Below are 25,349 nucleotides of genomic sequence, written 5' to 3'. Positions count from 1 at the left end.
CTGCTTTTTTAATACACTGTCTAGGTTTGTTATAGCTTTTCTTCCAAGGAGCAAATGTCTTTTAATTTCATGACTGCAGTCACTGTCTGCCATGATTCTGGAGCCCAAAAAAATAACATTTGTCACTATTTCCATTTTTTCCCCATCTATTTGCCATGAAGTGATGGGACTGGATGCCATGATCTTAGTTTTTTTCAATGTTGAATCTTAAACCAGCTTTTTCACTCTCCTCTTGCACCTTCAACAAAAAACTCTTTAGTTCCTCTTCACTTTTTGCCATTAGGGTAGTATCATCTCCATATCTGACATTATTAATATTTCTCCCAGGAATCTTGATTCCAGTTTGTGATTCATCCTTCTGGCATTTCGCATGATGTACTCTGCATATAAGTTAAATAAGCAGGGTTACAATATGCGCCTTGATGTACTCCTTTCCCAATTTTGAACCAGTCCATTGTTCCATATCTGGTTCTAAGTGTTGCTTCTTGACCCACATACAGGTTCCTCAGGAAGCAGGTAAGGTGGTCAGATATTCCCATCTCTTTAAGAATTTTCCACAGTTTGTTGTGATCCACACAGTTAAAGGCTTTAGCATAGTCAGTGAAGCAAAAGTAGACATTTTTTTGTGGAATTCCCTTGCTTTTTCTGTGATCCAATGGATGTTGGCAACTTCTCTGGTTCATGTGCCTTTTCAAAATCCAGTTTGTACATCTGGAAGTTCTTGGTTCACATTCTGTTGAAGCCTAGCTTGAAGGATTTTGAACATGACCCTGCTATCATGTGAAATGAGTGCAGTTGTACAGTTGTTTGAACGTTCTTCGGCATTGCCCTTCTTTGGGATTGAAATGCAAATTGAACTTTTCCAGTCTTGTGGCCACTTCTGAGTTTTCCATATTTGCTGGCTTGTTGAAAGAACTTATTCACAGATCAGAGATGTACATTGGTCTAGAAGATAAAAATTTCATATCAGTTATTATAATTAGAGATGAAGCAAGTAACAATCACATAATATTTCAAAGGAAGGGAATTAATGTTAGTAAAAAATCCAGTCTTTAATAACGAACAACATAGGACAAGACATTGAAATGCCTTTCATTAAAATACTCAGTTTATCCAAGATTTTCAAATCCAAAGCAGATTAAAGAGAGGTCAGAATAATCGGTTAGATCAAGTAAGAAAATATTGTCAGAGGTGGGTTTTGGAAGACTTAGAAGAAGCACTTCCCTGAGAGCCTTTCCTCCCTGACTCTACATTCTTGAGTTGATTTCAAGCCCCCAAGGATCTCACAATTAGGGACCAGTGAAAGAAGACACGTAATGATCCAGTGGTAGTCATTTGTTTTCTTCCATTTATTCCCAGTCTACTCCTATTTTATTTCACCTCTACTTTGACCCTCTTCTTACTCATCTAAATTTGAAATTTTAATGAGTCTCCATATCAGATTCATCCTCTTGGTTACCCTCACTTCAACCTGCATATAGGTAAGGTGGTGCTCCCTGTGTGTCTTGGAGGACTTAACACCTAAACTGGGTCAACCTGTTTCCCTCAGGCAAGCTGTGGAGTGAGTAGGGGGAGATTGCAATTCAGAAGGACTGAAAGTCTTTTAGGTTCATTACTCAATCCTTCCTTTAATGTTACAGTGGTGGGCACTGGTGCTGTTAGTGGTTTGAGAACATTGTGTGCTTCAGTGAATATGCTGGTGTTGTTCATACATACATCTCTTAAGTTATCTGATGCTAATCCTCCTGGAAACAGTTTTACAACTCTGTAAGATGCAGTTAATTCAGAGCAACACAAAACAATTCTTATCTATAAATATGAAAATTGTGTCCAGTCTGGTAGAGGTCCAATGGACTTAACTTTGCACATCCATTTCAATATTCCTGATCTGCAAGTCTGTCTGTGGCTTCTCCTTTGAATCTGTTCCTTCATGAGAAATAGAATAACATCTATAATGTGTGTTCATTTTATATAGGTAGATTTATGATTATCCATCTCTGAAAACTATCCTTCAACAATGGTGGAGGGGCAGACTACATTAGAGTAACAGATTTAGTAACAGAGCTAGTGAATAAATTTTATCAAAGGTTACCAAAAACAGGTAAAAATTAAGATGAAAAACCAAGTTCAGTTCAGTTCAGTCGCTCAGTCGTGTCCAACTCTTTGGAACCCCATGAATCGTAGCACGCCAGGCCTCCCTGTTCACTCAGACTCACGTCCATCGAGTCAGTGATGCCATCCAGCCATCTCATCCTCTGTCATCCCCTTCTCCTCCTGCCCCCAATCCCTCCCAGCATCAGAGTCTTTTCCAATGAGTCAACTCTTCGCATGAGGTGGCCAAAGTACTGGAGTTACAGCTTTAGCATCATTCCTTCCAAAGAAATCCCAGGGTTGATCTCCTTCAGAATAGACTGGTTGGATCTCCTTGCAGTCCAAGGGACCCTCAAGAGTCTTCTCCAACACCACAGTTTAAAAGCATCAATTCTTTGGCGCTCAGCTTTCTTCACAGTCTAACTCTCACATCCATACATGACCATTGGAAAAACCATAGCCTTGACTAGACAGACCAAGTTAGCAGAGATTATTTGCAGAAATTTCTGCAAGTGAAGGTGCCTGCAGTGTTCCTGTATAAGGAAGTAGTCATTTTTTAAGCAGTTCTTATATTTTGAATTAAATGACATCCACCAAAATACAGATTCAAGGTTTCTTGAAACTAACATGATGGTGGAAAATAGCCAGCATCCATTCTGAAGACCCAGCATGGTAAGCATGTGCTTGCTTGTCTGTCTTCCTCACCAGACCCTTTGCTCCAGGGAAGCAGGCAGATGGTCTTGTCCACTGCCCTTTCTCCTGTAGCCACTGTTCCCTATGGCAGAGACACCTGGTGAGTGACTGAACAGAGGCTGGCCAGGTTCTGCCGCTATTTCTATAGGCACCAAAACTTGATTTTTTCAGTTTTTGGGTTTGATTGCTATTTCAAAGACAGACTTGTGTTTACCAAACTCATAAGAGGATGATATATAAACCAGAGTATTAATTTGTCAATTAAATAGAATAATTAAACTCTCCCATTAGATTGGAATGTTTGCCTTTGTCTCTCAGGGAAATTACATGGCAGGGGTTCACATGATAATCAGGTATTCACTTGATGAACTTGAAGTGAGCACAGTTGGCCACTGTCCCCTCTGTCCTAGAGCTGGCAGGCCAGCTGTCACACCAGTCTACAGGGGGATTTCACCTGGTGGTCAGGACGCACTCATGGCTCATCAGCTCCTCTTCGCAGGAACAGGGAGGGAGCATGCAAGATCTGTAGATAGGAGAATTCCCATGCTTTGGGCTTTCCATTGTTAAGGCTGTATTTCTAATCTGTTAAGGTATTCTTTCTTCAGAGAGACTAAAATTGATTTGGTTTTAAGCTTTTCATTAGATTCACAGTTCAGTTTAGCCCCATTTCTGGGCACTGTAAATAGAATTTGGATTCTTTTTTTTTTTCCTTTTAAATATTTATTTATTTGGTTGTGCCAGGTCTTACTTTCAGCATGAGGGATCTTCTAGTTTCAGCTTGTGAACTCTTGAGTTGGGGCATGTGGGATCTAGTTCCCTTAACAGGGATCAAACTGGGTACCCCCTGCATTGAAAATGTAGAGTCTTAACCATGGACCACCAGAGAAGTCCCCAGAATTTGAAGGTTCTTGAAACTCATTAGTGACTTATAAAGAAATCATTCTTTGGGATGTTTCATTTGTCCAGGGGACTGATTGCATATTGCATTAATTAAAAGTCATTAACTCTGTTTTACAGGTCCTTGTGGATACCCACTAAATAATGGTGAGATTACTTTATAGTGATTGAATCACTTGTTCAGTTAAGAGATAGTCTTTGCCTTATCAGAGCCTTAATTATTATTAGTTTGCAGGAGCCATTGTAGTCTCTAAGCTTCTTGCTGCTGTTTTGTGAAATCTTGCCAGTTGGTTTTCAAGTCTGACTTATGAAGATAGAATTTCTAAAAAGCAGATCAGCCGCATCGATAACAATGATAGCAGAAATGCTTATTTTTGTGTATCTCTCCCTCAATCTTATTAAAGATTTTTTTTCTCCATGACATACTGAAATGATGAAAATGTGCCTGAAGGCTAGGTTGCCAGTACCAAACAAATAAATACTCTAATTAAATAATAAAAGCAGTCAGAATCCATAATGTAAGACTCGCAAGGAATGGAGAAAGAGAAGTTTGTAACAGTTAATGCTTAGCAAATTGTCAGGAAGAGATGAGCCTGGAATCACAGTCAGGGACCAAGTCCTGGATGGCTCTGTGTGTCCAGCGACGGGACATGTCCAGAGGCTGATGGGTTCCTGGCAGAGTTTCGAGCAGGGAAATGACATGTTCAGATATGAGTGCGAGACCACTCACCTTGCGGGCCATAAGGACAGAGCAGAAGGGAAAGAAGTTGGTTGAGATATTTGGAGAAAACTGGCAGGCTGAGAAGACAGGAGATCTGGAGAGAACCCTGGAGGGTTCTGTACCTAGGTGCCAGTCAGTTGTTTTAAAATAGCAATCGGGAAAGGAAGAACCATGGGAGACACCAACACCTATGGGTTGGTCCAAGAAAGAGCCTGCCAGAGAGCCCTGATCAGCAGTCAGAGGTCGAAGAACCAGCAGAAAGGATTGTGATGGGAACCAGGTGCCCAGTGAGTGGTCAGCCATTCAGATGCTACTGGGAGGTTAAGTAAGAGACCTTAGAACTCCCCTGGATTTGGTGATGCTTTCCAAGAATGGTTGAATGGATTTGTAGGAAAAGCAGAGAAACAATTAGTGGGTTGAAATCTGAAGGAGAAGCAAGGCAACAGGTAGAGGAGAAGAGCAGAAGGAGTTGTTTTGTTTTTGACTTTGAGAAGGGAGAGAACTGAACCTGGGGAGGAGGCGACAGTAGAAGGGAAAGGGCAAAGGTTCAGAAAAGAAGAAAATGAAGGGAGAGGCTGGGATCATTGAGGAGACAGGAAGGGATGGAATAGCAGGTAGATTCTGCTTTTGTAAGAAGAGAGATACTTCTTCTTCTGAGATGGAAAGTAATGGCTTATAGCTAACCCATCGAGTCTCACCTGGCAGCATCTTTTTTCCTGAAATAGAAAACATGATTATAAAAGTTAGAAAAGCACAGAATGGTGAAGGTAGCACAACAGTGCATGCGTAGGTTAGCCATTGAGGGAAATGGGAAGGGAGGTGGCCCCTCAGAACAGAATTGTCAAGGCACCAAAGGCCTAGTGTATTGGACACCGTAGATTTATCAGGGTCCCGACCCACCTACCCATGTGATTTTGTTGCCAGCAGTCTTAGCTGGGCAAGTATAGGAATGTGTTAGGCCAGAGGCTGCATTGCTGCATTATGGCATATTTGCAAGGTGGATGCCACAGAATGTTGAAGGGGCAGGAACTTGAGCATCCTGGCTTGTTGCCAGATGTTCCTTATGCTACAAATGAGCGGACAAGCAATCTTGTTTAGTGATGTGCAGGCAGAGATTGTGGTCTTATAATGGAGCATTTGATGAGGCTTTGGCAGGGCAGCTAGAGCCATCTCAGCCCTCTAGTCTTGGAGACTTCAACACTCACTTGGTTCATCAGGTTCTAGCAGATCTCTAGGAGGATGACCACTGTCCCTCCCTGACTTGTCCTGGGAAACGCTCTCCACTGTGTATCTGGCAGTTCTCTTTTGTAAAGAACTGATGTGGGGAGAAGGGTAGGGGAAGGGGGAATGGGATGAATTGGGAGATTGGGATTGATGTACGTGTACTGCCGTATGAAAATGCATAGTGGAAAGCTGCTGAATAGCACAGGGAGCCCAGCTATGTGCTCTGTGATGACATAGGTCTGTGGTAGTGTGGGGCGAGACAGAGATGCAAGAGGGAGGCTATATGTACTAACACAGCATTGTAAAGCAACTATATGCCAATAAAAAATAGAATAACAAATAATAAAAAAGAAGTTCTTAAACGGAGCTTTCACCAGCAAGTTGAAATTTAAAAAAAAAAAAAAAACACGACTATTAGAATTGGCAGAAACAAAATTCTTATTTTGAACCCATGAGAGTCTGGCCCCAGAAGTTTTGGCTCTTACAGTTTATCTAGAGGCCTTGCTGGCCCCTGTGCTTTTCTTTCCTAGACCCAACTGCTCAGACCATCAGCTTGAGTTAGTATGGGGTCAGGGTCCCTTTCTGGTCATATCCCAGACTTCTACCTAACTGTGGGCTCTTCTGGCCCCAGGCTCTGATGTGCTTTCTCTGTTGCTTCCTCTATCCTTTCAAGTTCTCCCCGACATTCAGTCCTTTCAGATGGGTCTTTCCAACTTGATCCCCAGTCATCCTTCCTCAGGTTACAAGTCAGCTCACACGTGTCTTGGAGCCATTTCATCTTTTGCCACATTGCTTGTGATCCCAGGTCTTTAATTCCTGCATTTATCTCGATGAATTTCTCTCTGTCCCCTTTGCCTTGTCTGAGACATGTCCCCAGATCAGAAGTTAAGGAGGACTTTTTAAAAATAACTTCATCTTGGTGGATGCCAACTTCTCAAACAGGATCTGTCCATGGGTCATGACCTTGCTCAACTGAGACTGGGAAGGTTTCTTCTTTTCCTCTCTCAAGAGTAAGTAAGTCCCTCACAATTCTTCTCATGGGCTCAGATCCAAGGAACATGTGGTGATAGTTTAGTCACTAAGTCGTGTCTGACTCTTTGCAACCCCAAGGGCTATAGCCAGCAAGGCTCCTCTGCCCATGGGATTCTCCAAGCAAGGATACTGGTGTGGGTTGCCATTTTCTTCTCCAGGCAATCTTCCTGACCCAGGGATCGAACCCAGGTCTCCTGCATTGCAGGCAGTCTCTTTACTGACTGAGCCACCAGGAACCTTGAACATCTAATTCTCACTTATTCCCACAACAGAGGACTGATGGTCTAGCCCTCTCTCTGGAAGGTCTATTGCCTTCCACTTCTCTATGGATCCTGGCATCTCTTATGGAGTCCGGTCTTCAAGCATTTTAAAGCACGGTGGTTATATTGCTATATTTCTGTCACTTTGAATAACAAGCATTGTTGAAAACAGCATGAGCAAGGAGTCTTGACTAAGAGGCATTGAAAGGGGTTATATTGATCAGATGCCTAAAGTAGACAAATGTTTGAAATTTAAGGGTTCTGCAGATCAGTATTTTAACATATTCCTAGGAAGGTTTTAATGACATTAGATGAAAAGGAAGAAAACTAGGAATGAAAGGAAGAAAAACTAGGAATTCAGAGGAAGAAAACTTTGAATGAAAAGGGGGAAGGACAGAAAGAGAGTGCAAAGAACTCAAGGGGCTTCCTTTCTGTTCCTTTGGCTGTGAAGTGACTTCTGTGGGTAGGAGATGTTACCAACACCTATAGCAACAACAGTTTGAGGAAACAACACAGCAAGGCATTTAGGAGAACAGGAATGCAACATTTATTTAGTAACTTTCATATGTCAGCTGTTTTTATGCACATCCCATGTGATCCCTTGTCTTGATCTGAATGGACTGGGCAGCTTATAAATACCAGAAATTTATTTTTCATGCTTCTGGAGGCTGAAGTCCAAAATCATAGCACCTGCAGATCTGGTGTCTAGAGAGCCCACTTCCTCATAAACAGCCATCCTCTCACTGTCACCTCACAAGGCAGAAGGGGACCAGGAAGCCCTCTTGGGCCAATTTTATCAGTGCACTAATCCCATTCATGAGGACCCCCATGGCCTCATGACCTCCCAAAGCCCCACCTCCTAATGTCATCACCTGGGAGCTGGGATTTCAACATATGAATTTTGAGGGAGACACAAACATTCAATCTGTAGCATCCCTATAACCTACTGAGTGAAGATTTGAACAAGGAAACTGTTGGATTTCAAAGGGCAGGGTCAGAGAGTGGAACCCAGATTCAAGGCTGGCCTGCTGGCTGACACCTAAAGTCCCCCCTCTAACTTTACTCTTGCATCTCCACTTCAACCCAGATACCCTCATTTGCTTTCCATGGGCCTTCTGTGATTTCAGTTGGGCAAAGCTGTTTGGACTTTTTATTAACAAAGATACTCACTGATTTAAGGGAAGTTCTATGACACTCAACCGTAATGATGCCTGCTTCTCTGTTTCATGATTCAGTCTTGCAAAGCCATCGTAATTCAAAGCACTGCTGGCTCAGTAATTCACTTCATTAATGGTGCTGCCTGAATAAAATACACAGCAAGTTAGAAATAAACAAATCTTTGGAAAGTATGATAATGCATTCAGAAAGTACAGAAGGTGAGACATGTAGACAGAAAGAGGAAGGAAGTGGGAAGAAAACTTTATCAAGATAAAGAGGAGTTTTGTGAGCCCATAAGATGCTTGTATACTGTCTTTTTAGACAAAATTTCTGGAAGATTAATTATGACTCTCTCTTGTTTATATCTTTACCTTGATACCGCCTGCTCCCTCACCTCCCATATCCAGTTTATTATGAAGTCCTGTCAGTTTTATGTCCAGAATAGATCTCAAACCTGTCAGCTTCTCTTCCCACCCATGGATGTTGGCTGTGGGCTTCTGGTCCACTCCTGCACCCTGATGATCTCTTCTTCCAGGCATGGAGGATGGTTGCCCTTTTCTGAAAATTGCTGTGAAATCAGGTCAGGCAGACAGCTAGTTCTGGCCAGGCTGAAGCATCAGATAAAGAGTGAGACCTTCCAGCACTTTCTCCTTCTGCCACAACAGTTACAGAGGCAGGTTGTTGAAAGTGCCCTGAGAGTGCAGTATGTGGTATTTCTAGGTCACGTGGAGCACGGCTGCCCTAGAAAACCACCAAGTGTCTAGTGGCCATTTCATGAGCAAGAAATGTCAGCATGAAAAAAACAAATATCATATATTAACGCATATATATGGAATATAGAAAAATAGTACTGATGAACTGATTTGCAGGGCAGGAATAGAGATGGAGATGAAGAGAACGGACTTGTGTACATGGCAGGGGAAGGAGAGGGTGGGACAAATTGAGAGAGTAGCATGAACATATATACACTATCACGTGTAAAACAGATGCTAGTGAGAAGCTGCTGTGTAGCACAAGGAGCTCAGCTTGGTGCTCTTTGATGACCTAGAGGGGTGGGATGGGGCCTGTGGGAGGCTCAAGAGGGAGGGGATATATGTATACATATAGCTGATTCACGTTGTTGTATAGCAGAAACTAACACAACATCATAAAGCAATTATCCCCATTAAAAAAATACATGGTAAAGATTAAATAAATACTAGTATGTGCAAACAAAACAAACAAAGAAACAGACTTTTGTGATGGAAAGCACCTGCCAGTGGGCAACCTCTGTGGTCACATCATAATCTGTTCCATCCTGTCTGGCAAAGCCAGGGGCTATCATCTCTCTCCTAGAGCCCCACAGAAGCCTCCTAACTTTCATCTTTTCTGTGGTTCTGCCTCCTTTTGTTTCATCTCTGAGTCAACTTCTTAAAACCTCTTACATGAGGCTACACATATCCATCTTTCCCCTGCCCCCTAACCTTGTCTTGCTGTCCATGTTATTAGGGTTCCTTCTAATCCTAGGGTTCACCAGGCCTGTGTGTCATGGGCCCTGCTTCCTGCTCCAGACACCCTTAAAACTTTCAGTCTTGAGTTTCACTTGCCTCCTTTCAGTTCCTCAAACATTCTGCAGCCTTTGCACGTGCTTTCCCTTCTATCTGGAAATGTTCCCAGCGAAGTAGCACCCTTGGATTACCCTGGGGATCTCCATCCAAATGACACTTTCTCAGAGGCCCCCACATGATGCAGGCAGCTCTGGTTACACTTCACCATGGCATCCACTGCTGTTTTCAGGGTTCTGTCCACAGACCAGAATTTTCTATTCATTCGTGTGGTTTTGTTTGATACACGTTGTTCTCCTTAACCAGACAGGAAGCTCTGCTAGGGAAAGGGGCTGTGTTCTGTGTTTTCCAATTCCATATCCTAAGCCTCCTGTGGCTGTTTCCTAACTCATGTTAGATTCTCAGCAAATATCTTCAGGATGATTAAATAGATGCATTACCAAGAGTTCGGAGTTGTGTGCATATTTTTGACATATAGGGAGAGTGATGGTTGATATTTTTTGAACTCTTACTATGGTAGGTATAGTACAAAGTGCTTTTCTTTCCTTTTTTTAAAAATTATTTATTTATTTGGCTTCACTGGGTCTTATGAATAGGCTTTTCCAGTGGCTCTGATGGTAAAGAATCTGCCTGCAGTGCAAGAGACCCAGGTTCGATTCCTGAATTTGAGGATCCCCTGGAGAAGGAAATGGCAACCCACTCCAGTATTCTTGCCTGGAGAATCCCATGGACAGAGGAGCCTAGTGGGCTACAGTCCATGCAGTTGCAAAGAATGAGACATGACTGAACATCTTATTAAGAGTTGAGGCATATGGGATCCAGTTCCCCGACCAGGAATGGAACCCAGCTCCCCTGCATTGGAAGCCTGGAGTCTTAGCCACTGAACCACCAGGGAAGTCCCCCCAGTTGTTTTTCATTGTTTCCTCTATCATGTATATATCATGACAATAACACTATAAGGTAAGAACTAGAGATGCAGAAACTGAGGCCTGAGTCGGCTAACTAGTAGCACACGTGTGTCCGCAGGGCTCATTAGGCAGCCTGGCTCCGTAACCTGTTTCCTTAACTTGCTTTTTTGATTTGGTTTGTCTCCAGCTCCAGTTTTTCCAGGCTCATACAACAATAACAACAGGTCCTTATATCACAGCTACTGTAATAATTAAAGGCCAGATTTTATCTTGCCTTCTTTTGAGAGAAAATTATTGATCTTCTGTGTCTGCATGCTTCCTACCAGAGACAACATCTTTTTAAAAATCAAGTCTGTTTACACACACAATGATTAAAACTATTCAATAACTTGTTCAGTTTTATACTAACCTCAAAATATGAAAACTTGAAAATATAGTCTTCCATGGAGAGTTCCTTTCTGTTTGACTTTATCATGTCAGTGTATTAAAAAATTTAGACCCATCGTCAGAGGTGAAAATATCAATTTCCTTTTCCATGGAGAAATCCAATAATGGGATGAAAATTAGACTTCATTTGGGTACACTTTATCAATAAATCTGATTTTTGTTAACTGTATCTCATAAATTCTTTTAAATCAATCTTTTTTTTTTTCCAATCTTTTTCATGAAACAGCACATATCTGAATGAGAAGTCCCTCCACCTGATGGAGCGATGCCAAAATCTGCAAGCGGGCTTGGAGAGTTTATCTAACAGAACAGGAAAGTAAGTTCTACTCTTTGCATTTAATTTGATTTTAAAATAAGTGTTTTGTGTCAAAAATATTTCATAGCATCTTTTTAAAAAATTAGCTTCTTGAAAATTTTTTAATGAATTAATTTTTGGCAGTGCTAGGTCTTCGTTGCTGCAAGGGTTTTTCTCTAGCTGTGGTGTTCAGGCTTCTCGTTGAGGTGGCTTCTCTGGTTGTGGAGCACAGGCTTGAGGGCATGTGGGCTTCAGAAGCTGTGGTTCCCAGGCTCTAAAGCACAGGCTCAGTAGTTGTGGCAAACGGGCTTAGTTGCTCCATGGCATGTGGGATCTTCCTGGATCAGGGATCCTAGCCCATGTCTCATGCATTGGTAGGGAGATTCTTAACCACTGAGCCACCAGGGAAGGCCCAAGCTCTTCATAGTCCCTGGATATCATGCTTGAATTTTTCTGCATCCAGCCCAGGCCTTTGGGAAAAGTGCCTTCTTGAAGCTTTTCTTATATGAGTCAGTTTGAGCTGGCCACTGTTTTTGCCAAGACCCTTGCTAATGATAGATTGGTCAGAACTAATACTTGTAAATGCTTCTTTTCTTAATTTTTTAATACTTATTTTTATTCATTTATTTATTTATTTGGCTATGCTGGGTGTTAGTGGTGGCATGTGGGATCTAGTTCCCTGACCAGAAATCAAACCCAGGTGTGCCCTGCATTGGAAGCAAGGCTTCCCTGGTAGCCACTGGACCAGCAGGGAAGTCCCATGCAAATGCCTTTTTTCTTGCACAATAAGTACAATGAATTTTGAGGTGGATGTAAAGTAGCTCATGCGTTGTAGATGGTGCTGCACATCCGTTTTGATCATGTTGGAGCCATTGTTTTCCTTGTTTGTTGGGCTCTTTCTCAAACTTTTATTGAAGGACTAAAATTCCAGACCTCTTACACCATCCTCCATGCATCAGATCTGTGGCGCCACACCTTATGAATAGTAGAACTTGGAAAAATTGGTCCTTACTCCCCCATTCCCTTTGACAAACTGTTTGTATTCATTGCCTGATGTGGGAATCAGTGTGTAAAAGTTACAATGGACTGTCTTCGACTCTCTTTCTGATGAACTATTCAATATTTTTGCTCCCCAAAGTGACAAAAGTGCTCAATGTAACAATGAGCCATTGCTGTACGTTGGAGCAAAGCACTTGCGTCAGCACGGCAGAGTGTTCTTTAATCATGGAAGGTGATTTGTTTTCAACACAAAGAATTAAAAAAAAAAAAAATTTGGCCACACCCCACAGCATATGAGACTATAGTTCCCTGACCAGGGCTGGAACCCATGCTTCCTACATTAGAAGGCAGAGTCTTAACCAGTGGACCACCAGGGAAGACCCCACTGCAAAGAATTTTACAACTCTTTTATGGGCGTCAACAAATATGGTTAACTGCAGTATGCTGATGAGATTGCCTGGGCATAGTTTGCTCTCTCACTTTTTTCCTATTGTTTTGGATTTGATGTTAAGACTTTTTCTCAGTTGTTGTTTAGGGGGATACCTTTCCATGATCTGCACAATTTTCAGCCAGCTCATATAATTAGCCTGCACTAGTATTCTGTTTGGCAAAAGTCTAGAGAAAGTAGGCAGGACATGACCATTGTTATGAAAGTGTTATTTGGCTCATAGGAGACTAATTTGTTCAATAGCATTGTCTATTGTCAGGAATTGTACATTCTGCGACCAGCGCTGATACAGAGGTACAGGGGACAATTGGAAAAGCTATTCAGTGTGTGGTAATAAAAAGCAATTACATTTTCTTAGAAATAATAATTTAGCTCTGTTTTTGTCATGGTCTGTTAAAGACGTAGAATTTCCTCTTTCTTCAGTCAATTTTCCCCTTTCAGATGCTAAAATAGAATTTAAAAAGATGGTGTTAAAGTGGGAGGGAGCAGTGCTCTTTCTCCCACTGGTCTTTTAAAATTAATTAATTAACTTTAATTGGAGGATAATTACTTTACAATATTGTGATGGTTTTGCCATACATCAACATGAATCGGTTGACTACGTTTTTGAGTGAAAGAAAGCTAATGGTTGGCATTGGGAAAACCATCGGATTCTTTATTTTCTGTGTAAGGCTGTGAGCTCCAGGACTGTGAGTTCGTGCTTCTGTCTGTGGTGCCTATCGCAGGACTCAGCACATAGTAGTTACTCAGCAAATGTTTGTGGAATTAAATTACTAAATGAATAAATATACTTCTTAGGTCTTCAAAGGATTTTTCTTCACCATCTCTAACTCTGTCCGTAAACTTCAGTTCCTTTTTGAAAACTATTTTTAACTTCTCTGGCTCTTTCTCTTTGAATCTGAAGTTTTCTGTTTTTTTTCCTGCCTCATCCTTTCTCCTTGAATGTTTCTCTCGGTTTCTCCATCTCAATCCTTTTTACCAGGTGTCTCCTGGATAGAATATTATACCATACTAAAATGCTGCCTAGCCATCTTATCACTGCATCTTATCACTTGCATTTTTCAGTATGGCAAAGATTATTTGTGATCTTTTCTGCTTACTTTTTAAAAAATGATAATTGTGTGGATATTCAAGTTGTCTGTCTTAGTCCACATCGTTTCAGACCAATGAGCTGATTTTTCAAGAGCAAATGCTTCAGAGGGGCTGACACAGGAAATGATCTCACTCCTCCCCCTGTTGGGTTTTGCTGCCTCTGTCACTGTACCGTTGTCTTCCTGTGTTCCTCTTCCTTTTTCCCAGATGATCGCGGAACCCAAAAAGGTTACATCTATATTTGTTCAGTCTCTCCCATCTGGTCGGGGTAGATGAACTGCTCTAACAGAATCTCCCCAAACAGATTATCATATCAAAATCTTGTGTTCTCTCTCATACCATGTTCAGTATAGACCTTCCTTCTTGATGAACAACTCTTCTCTGACTACTGACTCAGGGATTCTGGATCCTTCCATCCTATGATGCAGACGTCTTCAACAGGTGATCTGAGGGTTGCTGCAGAAGCAGAGGGTACTATAGAGAAGGTACACACAGCTTGGAGGGGACATGCATAACTTCCCATCATAATTCCACTGGCTGGAACCAGCCTACCTATATGTTTGGGGTCATGTGATTGGGATTGGCCAATAGAATGTGAGTGCAGTTGTCTCATGATGGGCATGAGGGTTGTAGTGCCCAGCTGGGGTGCCATATAGCAACAGCTACATGATTTGGAAAGAGAGCACCAGTCAGTGACGTCAACCAGGTATTTCTGCACCATATGCATTAAATATTAAATAGTTCAGCTGTTCTTATTATTGTATTGACAACAGATCCCTCAGGTCTTCCTTAAAGATGAAAGGAAACATTTTGCTTAAACAATATCTTACATCCTCTGAATGCTTGAATAGTGCTCTTGGTGAAAGGAGAGATTTAGAGATCTTCTTACAGAATGTAAGCCACTGCCCTACATCTTCCTGTGCAGTCATGAGGGCATGAAAAAGCCTCTTGCCTTCAAATAGCTTTTCTTGGTAAAATTCAAATTCTCACAATTAAGCTTGGAACAAAGGCTTGCATCAGCTAGGTGTGGCTTGAACCATACACTGCTGGGTGAGTGTGTATGTCTGATGAGCTGTTTCATGCTGTACCATTTAAAATTACCGAGAACAGCAGAATTTTCTGAAAGGATCATCTTAATGGGGCATCATAAAGATGTTTGTTCGAAGGCTCTGTTTGCAAGGTGAAAGGCAAAGTGAATTGAAGACTGGCCCTAAGTGTTCTTCCTGTTTATTATCTTGGGGAGCACAGCGTGACCTGAATTGCAGCTTGAAAAGAAGAAGTATAAATTATGGTAGATCAGGCTTCAAAACACATGACTCTGAACATATCACTTGACAGCCTGCTAACAATGCAAGTATTGCCAAGTTTTAAGTTGTCTGTCAGGAAAAATGGAGTGTGGTCATAGACAAGATTTTCTTGGCATAGAGTGATATATGGCTTGTCCATTCAGCTTTAAATCTATGGTGCTTTCATTGCCTCTTCAAGAGATATCCACATTTTTGTGTCTTTTCACCTCTGACCCTTTGATTTGCCTTTTCTGGTCAGCTTTTGAGGGCTCAGGAATCTATCCCTCCTTCCTTTCCTTGTCAGAAAGGAGACGTTAACACAAAAGAGCCTTTCATACCAACATGGTGTGTTCTTCATATCATGGGGCATACCTGTTGGTAACCAAAGCAGTGGCTCTGTTTACTGATACAAAATTTTAAGTTGGGTGGGTGAACTGATAACAAGGCTGTAATAGAAGTCTCTGAAAACTTCTTTTTTGTGTGTGCAAAATCTGTCAAGGTGGTTTAGCCATCATTCTGTACCTCAAAGAGAACATAAGAAATAAGCAATCATACAATTTAAGAACTTGAGGGAATGAATAGTCTCTTAAATTCTTTTGATCCATATACCTTTTTATATATACCTTTTCATTTTATATATACCTTTTTAATTTTCTAAGCAATCAAATTCCCTCAGTTTAAAGATAAAAATAGGATTGTGACTTTTTTCAGAGTCAGGCAATCAGTTAATGGGAAGGAGGAAAATAAAATATTTTGTGTGTGGTTGTTGGTGCTGGAAGTTAACCAGCATAATTCTAATCTGACTTCCTTAGTTAATACTTGGCAGGAGTTGCTTAGTATCATTTGTTACCATGCTGATAATTGGAATAGTGTATTAAGTGTTTGTCAGTGGAAATAAAACTGAATTTTCCCTCAGAGAAAAATTGAAACACTGACTTCTGCATTATACTACAATCTTGGTTATGTATTCACATCAGAAGGATTCCTAGTACTTGCTCAAATAGCAAGTCATTTGAAGGAAACCTTTAATAGGAAAACAGTGACAATAAAAATAATCACACTTATTTAAGGTCATTAAGAAATAATTGGAAATAATCATTTCCAATTTCAGAAGTGAGATGGAGAAAGAAAGCAAATCTATTGCACTTGTTCACCATTTTCAAATATAACAAGTATTATTAAGGGTATTGTTTATCTACTATTTCTGGTAGCCAGACTTCCAAGATGGTGCCCACTAGTCCTTCCTTCCTGGTGTTTACATGTTTTTCCCCTGCCTCACTAAAGGGGACTGCCCTGTGTAACCAATACAATATCATAGGAATAAAGAGGTGTGATTTCAAGGTCAGGTCATAGAGTGTTTGATAATTCTGCCTTGTCTTCTCTTAGGTTGCTTGCTCTGGGGGAAGCCAGCTACCGTGTCATGGGGACATTGAGAGGTCCACATACCTGAGGTCTCCCGCCAATAGCCAGGACCACTTTGTCAGCCATGTCAATGAGCCTCCCTGGAAGTAGATACTTCAACCTCAACCTACATCTTGACTTTACAATCTAATGAGCTACTAGCCCAGAATTATCTAACTAACCTACTCATGAATTCCTGACCTATACAAACTGGGCAGTAATAGTTTATTGTTGTAAAACTAAGCCACTAAGTTTTAGAGAAATTTATAATATAACCATGGATAACTAACTGGCCACTCAATTCATAATCCTTTATGCTATTATATTTTTATCATAATGACAGTTTTTATAATGACATTTGTGTGTGGTTGTTGATGTTGGAAAATAACCAGCATAATTCTAATTGGAATCCCTTAGTTGATACTTGGCAAGAATTTCTTAGTATCATCTGTTACCATACTGAAGATTGAAATAGTGTATTATTTTAAGTGTTTGTCAGTGGAAACAGGGGCTTCCCCCAAGGCTCAGCTGGTAAGAACCCAGATGGCATTGCAGGAGACACAAGAGACACAGGTTCGATCCCTGGGTCGGGAAGGTCCCCTGGAGTAGGAAATAGCAACCCATTCAGTATTCTTGCCTGGAAAATTCCATGGACAGAGGAGCCTGGCAGACTATAGTCCATGGGATCACAAAGAGTCAGACACAATTGAGCTACTGAACATGTTTGCAGTGGAAACAAAACTGAATTTTCAGTAGTGGTAATAACAGCTATTTTTGTGGACCTACTGTATGCAAGGAAATGTAAGTATATCGATAGTCTTTGCAGTATTTCTTCAGAGTAAGTTTCATCATTCTAATTCCACAAGTGTAAGTGATGAACTCAGAGGGTTTTAAAATGGCTTGCAAACATGAGATGGTTAGAAGTGGCAGATCCAGGGCTTGGATAAAATTCTGACTATTCTGTTCTCGCTACTGTATGGCTCCATTCTTAATGAAAACAGAATTACAAGTCACAAATATAGGAAGAGAAAGGCATTTGACTTTATAGTGCAAAGCTACTTAAAAGCAATCTTTATCCAAAATACTAAGTATATACTTACTTTGCTCACATTCTGTTACTTATTCTGCTTAAGCGTCTGTAATGTAAATATATGCAGGTAAGCTTTATCTTGCACAATTACCCTAACTGTAACTTGGGGATCAGTGTGACTTCTCTTGGTAAGGTCATGGCAGATGGCTAATTATTGTCATATTTCAAAACTAATATCTGAAACATTTGGGTGTTTTATGTTCTAATTATATATTAAATTTCAATTTCAGAAACACACAGCAGCTTCTCTGTGCCAGGCACTACAACAGGCACAGAGACAATTGTTCTCAACCTGGAGGTGTGTATCAGACTCCCTGGGAGGTTTTTCTAAGTATGCATGGTTGCGAACAGTTTAACTCTTGCCTACGGGACATGGCGATAAAGAAATTATTTTTACTCCTTAGCAGCTCACAGTACATTAATAAAGTCAAGGACTTCCCTGGTGGTCCAGTGGTTAAGACACTATGCTTCCATTGTAGGGGGAGCAGGTTCAATCCCTGGTCAGGGAACTAAGATCCCACATGCTACTCTGTGTGGCAAAAATTAAAAAAAAAAGAAAACAAAAACAGAAGAAACAAAAAAAGAAAGTCATATATTTACAATACTTTGTCTTCTCCTTCTCTGTAGATTTCTTGTCATTTCCCTTTACTTTTGACCCTAAAGTGTCCCAGAACTCAGTCTTCCAGCCTCATTTATCTTCCTTCTCAGACCTGTAGGACTTCATTTAACCTCATGAATTTTAACTGCCATCTACCTACTGATGACTCCCAAATTTATATTTGGACCTCTTTCCAGATTCATATTACCTCTACCAAGTCAACTCTTCCCTGTGATACTCATAAGGAATCTCAAACCTTTTACATCTCACAGGATCTCCTGGATTGCTCCCTGAATTTTATACTTCAACACTGTTCCCTGTTCAGTTAATGGCAAATCTGTTCTTCCAGTGCTCAGACTTAAATGCTTGGGGTTATTCTTGCCTCCTTTATTTTTATCTATCTACCTATCATTAACTCTTACTGGCAACCTTGAAGTCATACCCAGAAGTGAATAATTTCTTACTCACTTTATCACTTCCACCCTAGTCCAAGCCATCTTTATTTCAATATTGGCAAACATCTCTAATTCTTCTAGCTTTTATTCCTGCTGTCTTGGAGGAATATTCTCAATGAAGTAGACAGTTGGAACCCTTTAAAATGTGAGTTAGATCAGGTCACTTTTCTGTTCTAATGTCTTCCCGTTTCACTCAAAATAAAAGACAAAATTCTTACAGCAGCCTGCAAAGCCCTGGCTGCTGCTGCTGCTAAGTCACTTCAGTCGTGTCTGACTCTGTGCCCATAGATGGCAGCCCACCAGGCTCTGCCGTCCCAGGGATTCTCCAGGCAAGAACACTGGAGTGGGTTGCCGTTTCCTTCTCTGATGCATGAAAGTGAAAAGTGAAAGTGAAGTCGCTCAGTCATGTCCAACTCTTAGCGACTCCATGGACCTCAGCCTACCAGGCTCCTCCGTCCATGGGATTTTCCAGGCAAGAGTACTGGAGTGGGGTGCAGCACTTCTCAAAGATACATGTAATATATTTGCCAATAAAAAACACAAAGAGGGTGGTAGAAGCAAAGTATCAGGCTAAGGAAATGACTACAAATGGTAAAGTAACAAACATAATAATATATAGTTGGTTTATAACATTAATAATGTAATATTGTATAACAAAAATTCAACACAAAGAAGAAAAAGGGAAGAGAGCTATGTGAGTATTATTTCTATATATCAGTACAGTTAAACTAGCACAAATTGAAAGCTGATTCTGATAAGATATATATCGTAAAGCCTAGAACAACCACTAAAAATAGCTTAAATTATTAAAGATGTCATGCCAATGTATGACAAAAACCACCACAATATTGTAAAGTAATTAGCCTCCAATTACAATAAATAAATTAATTTAAATTTTTAAAAAATTAAAAAAAAAAGTAAATTGGCAGAGGTAAATCTTACTGTATCAGTTCAGTTCAGTTCAGTTCAGTTCAGTCGCTCAGTCGTGTCCGACTCTTTACGACCCCGTGAATTGCAGCACGCCAGGCCTCCCTGTCCATCACCATCTCCCGGAGTTCACTCAAACTCACGTCCATCAAGTCTGTGATGCTATCCAGCCATCCCATCCTTGGTCGTCCCCTTCTCCTACTGCCCCCAGTCCCTCCCAGCATCAGGGTCTTTTCCAATGAGTCAACTCTTCGCATGAGGTGGCCAAAGTACTGGAGTTTCAGCTTCAGCATCATTCCCTCCAAAGAAATCCCAGGGTTGATCTCCTTCAGAATGGACTGGTTGGATCTCCTTGCAGTCCAAGGGACTCTCAAGAGTCTTCTCCAACACCACAGTTCAAAAGCATCAATTCTTCGACGCTCAGCCTTCTTCACAGTCCAACTCTCACATCCATACATGACCACTGGAAAAACCATAGCCTTGACTAGACGGACCTTAGTCGGCAAAGTAATGTCCCTGCTTTTGAATATGCTATCTAGGTTGGTCATAACTTTTCTTCCAAGGAGTAAGCTTCTTTTAATTTCATGGCTGCAGTCACCATCTGCGGTGATTTTGGAGCCCAAAAAAATAAAGTCTGCCATTGTTTCCACTGTTTCCCCATCTATTTCCCATGAAGTGATGGGACCGGATGCCATGATCTTCGTTTTCTGAATGTTGAGCTTTAAGCCAACTTTTTCACTCTCCTCTTTCACTTTCATCAAGAGGCTTTTTAGCTCCTCTTCACTTTCTGCCATAAGGGTGGTGTCATCTGCATATCTGAGGTTATTGATATTTCTCCTGGCAATCTTGATTCCAGCTTGTGTTTCTTCCAGTCCAGCATTTCTCATGATGTATTCTGCATATAAGTTAAATAAGCAGGGTGTATCAGTAGTAACATTAAATATGACTGGATTAAATCATGTAATCAAAAGGCAGAGATTGTCAGATTGGATTAAAAAGCATGCTCAAATTATATGCTACCTATAGAGGACACATTTTGGATTCAAATATACAAATAGATTAAAAGTAAAAGGATAGAGAAATATATCATGTGCAAACAGTAACCACAAAAAAGCTGGAATGAGTCTTCCCTGGAGGTCCAGTAGTTAAGACTTTGCCTTCCAATGCTGGGGATAGAGGTTCAATCCCTTGTTGAGGCACTAAGATCTCACATGGTTCAATGCCAAAAAATCAAAACATAAAACAAAAACAATATTGTAACAAATTTAATAAAGACTTTAAAAATGGGTCACATAAAAAATATTTTAAAAAATAAAACTGGAGTGGATATATTTAGATTAGAAGAAATAAACCTTTAAAACAAAAGGTGTTAGTAGAAATAAAGCATATTTTGTCATCATAAAAGGGTCAATCCAGGAAAAAGTTTTAATTATAAACACATATGCATTTTATAACAGAGCACCAAAGTACACAAAGCAAAAACTGACAAATAAAGGAAGAAATAACAACAATAATTGGAGACTTAAATAATCTGTTTCAGTAGTGGATACAATTCCAGACAGAAGGTCAATAAGAAAATGGTAGAACTGCATAATAGTATAAACCAGCCAGACTTAACAGACATCTGTAGAGTATAGTACCCACCAACAGAATATACATTCTTTTTAAATGCATACAAAACATTGTCCAGAATAAATCATATGCTAGGTTATAGAGCAAACCTCCATAAATTTAAAGAATAAAAATAATACAATGACCACATTTTAATGAAATTTTAAATGAATATTTAAACGCACAAATATATAGAAATTAAACAACATATTCCTAACTGTACAGTGGATCCAAGAAGCAATAGAAAGGGAAATTGAAAATAAGTAGAGATGAATGAAAATAAATACACAGTATGTCAGAATTTATGGGATGCAGGAGGTAATAGCTGAAGCATATAAGACTTCTTTCTGAGGTGACAAAAATGTTCCAGAGTTGACTATAGTGATGGTTGCACATATCTGTGAATACTCTAAAACCCACTGGCTTCTATGCTTTAAATAGGTGCATTTTATGGTATGTGAATTATACTTCAATGAAGCTGTTAAAAACTTTAACGTGTCTAAAAGTCATTTGAGGATTTTATTTTAATACAGAATCTGATTCCGTTGAGTCTGAGACAGGGCCTGAGATTCTGCATTTCTGATATTCTTACTATTTTGTGCCAGTAGTGCTAGTCTGAGGTACACATTTTGAATAACAAATCCTCTACCATCAGATTTCCTGTGACCTTCCACCTTCATGAGTGGATTTCTGAGTGACTCGTGTATGATTTCCAGCAAATCTGACCATCTTAATGTTTCTTGAACATACCCTGCCTGCTTCTACCTCTGACTTTTGCACTTGTCCTTCCCTTTGTCTAGAATGTTCTTCCCATTCCCATACCCCCATGTGTACATTGTTTACTTAATCATTACTTTTCTCCAAATCTCTGTCCAACTCCTATCTCCCAGGGCAGTCTTCCCTGACCACCCCACTTATGTTGCAGTCCTATTTCACATACTTGCCCTCTTTTTCTGTTTTATCTTTCCTCACAGTACTAAGTACATGAGATACTTCAACATGCTATCAACTTATGTATTACTTGATATATAGTTTGGTAGGGCTGCCATAACAAATTACCATGGACTAGATGGCTTAAGTGCTTTCCCTTAAGATGGCACTAGTGGTAAAGAAGTTGCCTGCCAATGCAGAAGACGTAAGAGACACAGGTTTGATCCCTGGGTCAGAAAGAGACCCAATCCAGTATTCTTGCCTGTAGAACCCCATGGACAGAGGGGCCTGACAGGCTACAGGTCCATAGGGTCACAAAGATTTGGTCGTGACTGAAGCAACTTTGCATGTATGCATGCAGATGGCTTCAAGAACTTCCCTGGTGGCTCAGTGGTAGAGAACCTGCCAGTGCAAGAGACGCAGGTTTGATCCCTGGGTCAGGAAGATCCCCCAAAAGGGGAATGACAACCTGCTCCAATATTCTTGCCTGGGAAATCCCATGGACAGAGGAGCCTGGTGAGCTATAGTACTTAGTGACTAAGCAACAACAGCAAGATGGCTTAAACAACAGAAATTTGTTTTCTCATAGTTCTAGAGCCGTAAAGTCCAAGATGGCAGTGTCGGCAGGTTTGGTTTCTCTGAAGTCTCTCTCCTTGCCTTCTTGCTATATGTATGAAGCATAGATATATGGTCTTTTCTCTTTGGTTGGTATTTTCTTTGCGTGTGCCACCATCCTGGTATCTCTCTGTATCTACAAATTTGATTTCTTTATAAGAACATAAGCAGATTGGACTAGGGCCACCCTAAGGGCCTTGTTTCAATTTAGGGCTTCCCTGATGGCTCAGATGGTAAAGAATCTGCCTGCAAAGAGTGAGACATGACTGAGTGGGACCCAGGGATCTGGGTCTCAGGAGACCCGGGTATCCTTAGTGGTCTCAGGAGACCAAGGGATCGCTAATGATCTCATTTCAATTTAACCCCCTATTTAAAGGCCTTATCTCCAAATACAGTCATGTTCAGAGGTCCTGGGGGTTAGGGTTTCAACATATGAATTTGGGGAAATACAAGTCAGCCCATACATTAGATTTATTGTCCACATTCCCCTATTACAATATAAACTTCATGAGAACATGGATTTTTTTTAAAAATTCATTTTGTTCACTATTTTAATTATCAGTCTCTAGAACAATACCTTACACATAAGAGATACTCAGTAAGTATTTATTGAGTAAATACATGAAGACAAAAGGTAAGTGCTGTGGAGATATTCAGAGGATTTAGGGTGGTGGAAAAGACACAGGAGGAAGCGATAACTTGGCTTATATGAGTCATAAAAATTTAAAAGGCAAAAGGTTAATAGCCACTCTGGTGTGGTTTAAAGATCTTGCCAGGTACACTATCCATGCCAGCTCATTGACTCTTTTAGCTCACTGACTAGATGCTCCTTTTCAAGAGATGGAGAAACACTAAATTAATTGATTCTTTCTGATTCCTGCGATATATAGGATCCTAGTTCTAAATGTTGATAGGATAAGATTATGAAATTATGATTTTCAAACTCTGAGTATCCTCTTACATGTCTGAAAATTTCTTTCTATGAACTTGCAAGGCGGGGGGGGGTCATCTTTTTTTCTTCTTCAGAAATCATATAGCAATAGTGCTGTGAGAGAAAATGTGGAAACGTTAAATAGCCACTTCATTATTTATTCATTTTTTCCGTCCTGATGATGTATTTGCATGTTGCAGATGTTTGTGAAGAAGGTCCTCACAATTATATTTTTTTGACAGTGAGGTACTGCTTGATTTTGGCATTATAATCAAATCAGTCCAATGAAGTAAACTGTTACATACGTGCATGCAAACTGTTGCAAACTGTGCATGTGTGCGTACGTACCTGCTTAGTGACTCAGTCATGTCTGACTCTTTGTGACCCCATGAGCTGTAGCTTCCCAGACCCCTCTGTCTGTGGAATTTTCCAGGCAAGAATACTGGAGTGGGTTGCCAGTTCCTACTCCAGGGAATCTTCCAGATCGAGGGATCAAACCCGTGTCTCCTGTGTCTTCTGTATCGGCAGGTAGATTCTTTACCACTGCACTACCTGAGAAGCCCAAATTGTTACCCCAAATAATTCTGATAAATATCACCATGAATAGCTTTCCATTTATCCCATAAATTTCTCTTAACCTTCCAGGTCTGCTTTCTGTCTTTTTCATTCTTGCTCTGTGCTTCAGGAGGCTGACTTCTTTATGGTACCTTAGTTGGATTCTTATAATTTTTAGCTTCTGATTAGGGCCGCTTTCTAGAAGTCATTGGTAGGAGAGTGAAAAACGAGGAGAGATAAAATCAAGGGCACTTATTTCCCAGGATTCCTCTCTATGGCCCTAGTTTGGGTAAGACTTCATTCTTTGCCAAAGGCCATCTCTCCTGTCCTGCGGCCTCTTCTATACCTGTAATCATAGCTCTTTCTGGGTGGTGTGTGAACTTAGAGCAGTCACAGCTTTCCTCCTCTATCTCTCTTGTCACCTAAGTATGCTTCACCAATCCATGTAGCCTTTTCTCTACCATGTCCCCAGCCCTTGTAAATAGACACCTCTTTCCCTCTTGGTTGGCTAAAGTTAGTCACTGTTTGCAGTATTTCCTAACATGTGTCTTAAACATGTAATTATTATCAAAACCTCACAAGTTAATGGTTCAGAGCAGAGAAAGTATTCTTTAAAATAAGTTTCTGACTTTTTCAACTGTGGCAATTTGGAGATTTCACTGACACTGTGAAAAACTTCAGCATCTTCAGGAATTCATTCCTAAAACTGGTTTTTGAGAATTTAACTTGTGTGAGGGACACTAAACAATATGCAGAGAATAAAGGTTTGAGAGCTCTTTCTCCTATGCCAGCGATAATAACCACAGCATTATAATTAAAAGGTACTATCTCGCTGAGTTAAAAATGATGCAGATTGAACTCCCCGCCTTCAGTGAATGAGCTGTTGGTAGGTCAGTCCTGTGCGTAGCTCAGTTCACTCTGCTACATGCTTCTCTGTTTTCAGCTGTCGCACATTCGTCAGCCATTCCTTAAAAAGTATTTCCCTGTGGAAAGGATTGACTGTGTTGACTGAAAATCTTATACCACCATATTGACTTGCAGAATTTGTTTTCATGTAGGCCTGAGCTCTTCAGGGGTTTTGTAGAAACTAACTACAGAAGATGTTTGATCTACATAGAATACCATGTAGAAGCCTACTGAC

General features: G+C 40.5%; 1 protein-coding gene across 1 annotated transcript in view; it reads left to right on the top strand.

Moving 5' to 3' along the window:
• The window catches only part of ST8SIA6 (ST8 alpha-N-acetyl-neuraminide alpha-2,8-sialyltransferase 6), a 137,456-nt gene that overhangs the window by 65,103 nt on the left and 47,004 nt on the right, over window positions 1-25,349 (top strand). Inside the window, exon 3 of the mRNA XM_018056881.1 lies at window positions 11,202-11,291. Within this exon, the coding sequence (XP_017912370.1) occupies window positions 11,202-11,291 (90 nt within the window). The remainder of the gene's footprint in view (window positions 1-11,201; window positions 11,292-25,349) is intronic.

Source organism: Capra hircus, chromosome 13 (assembly GCF_001704415.2).
Source record: "Capra hircus breed San Clemente chromosome 13, ASM170441v1, whole genome shotgun sequence".
Classification (NCBI taxonomy): Eukaryota; Metazoa; Chordata; class Mammalia; order Artiodactyla; family Bovidae; genus Capra; species Capra hircus.
The sequence above is the reverse complement of the archived record's forward strand: the minus strand, read 5'-3'. Positions and strand labels throughout refer to the sequence as shown.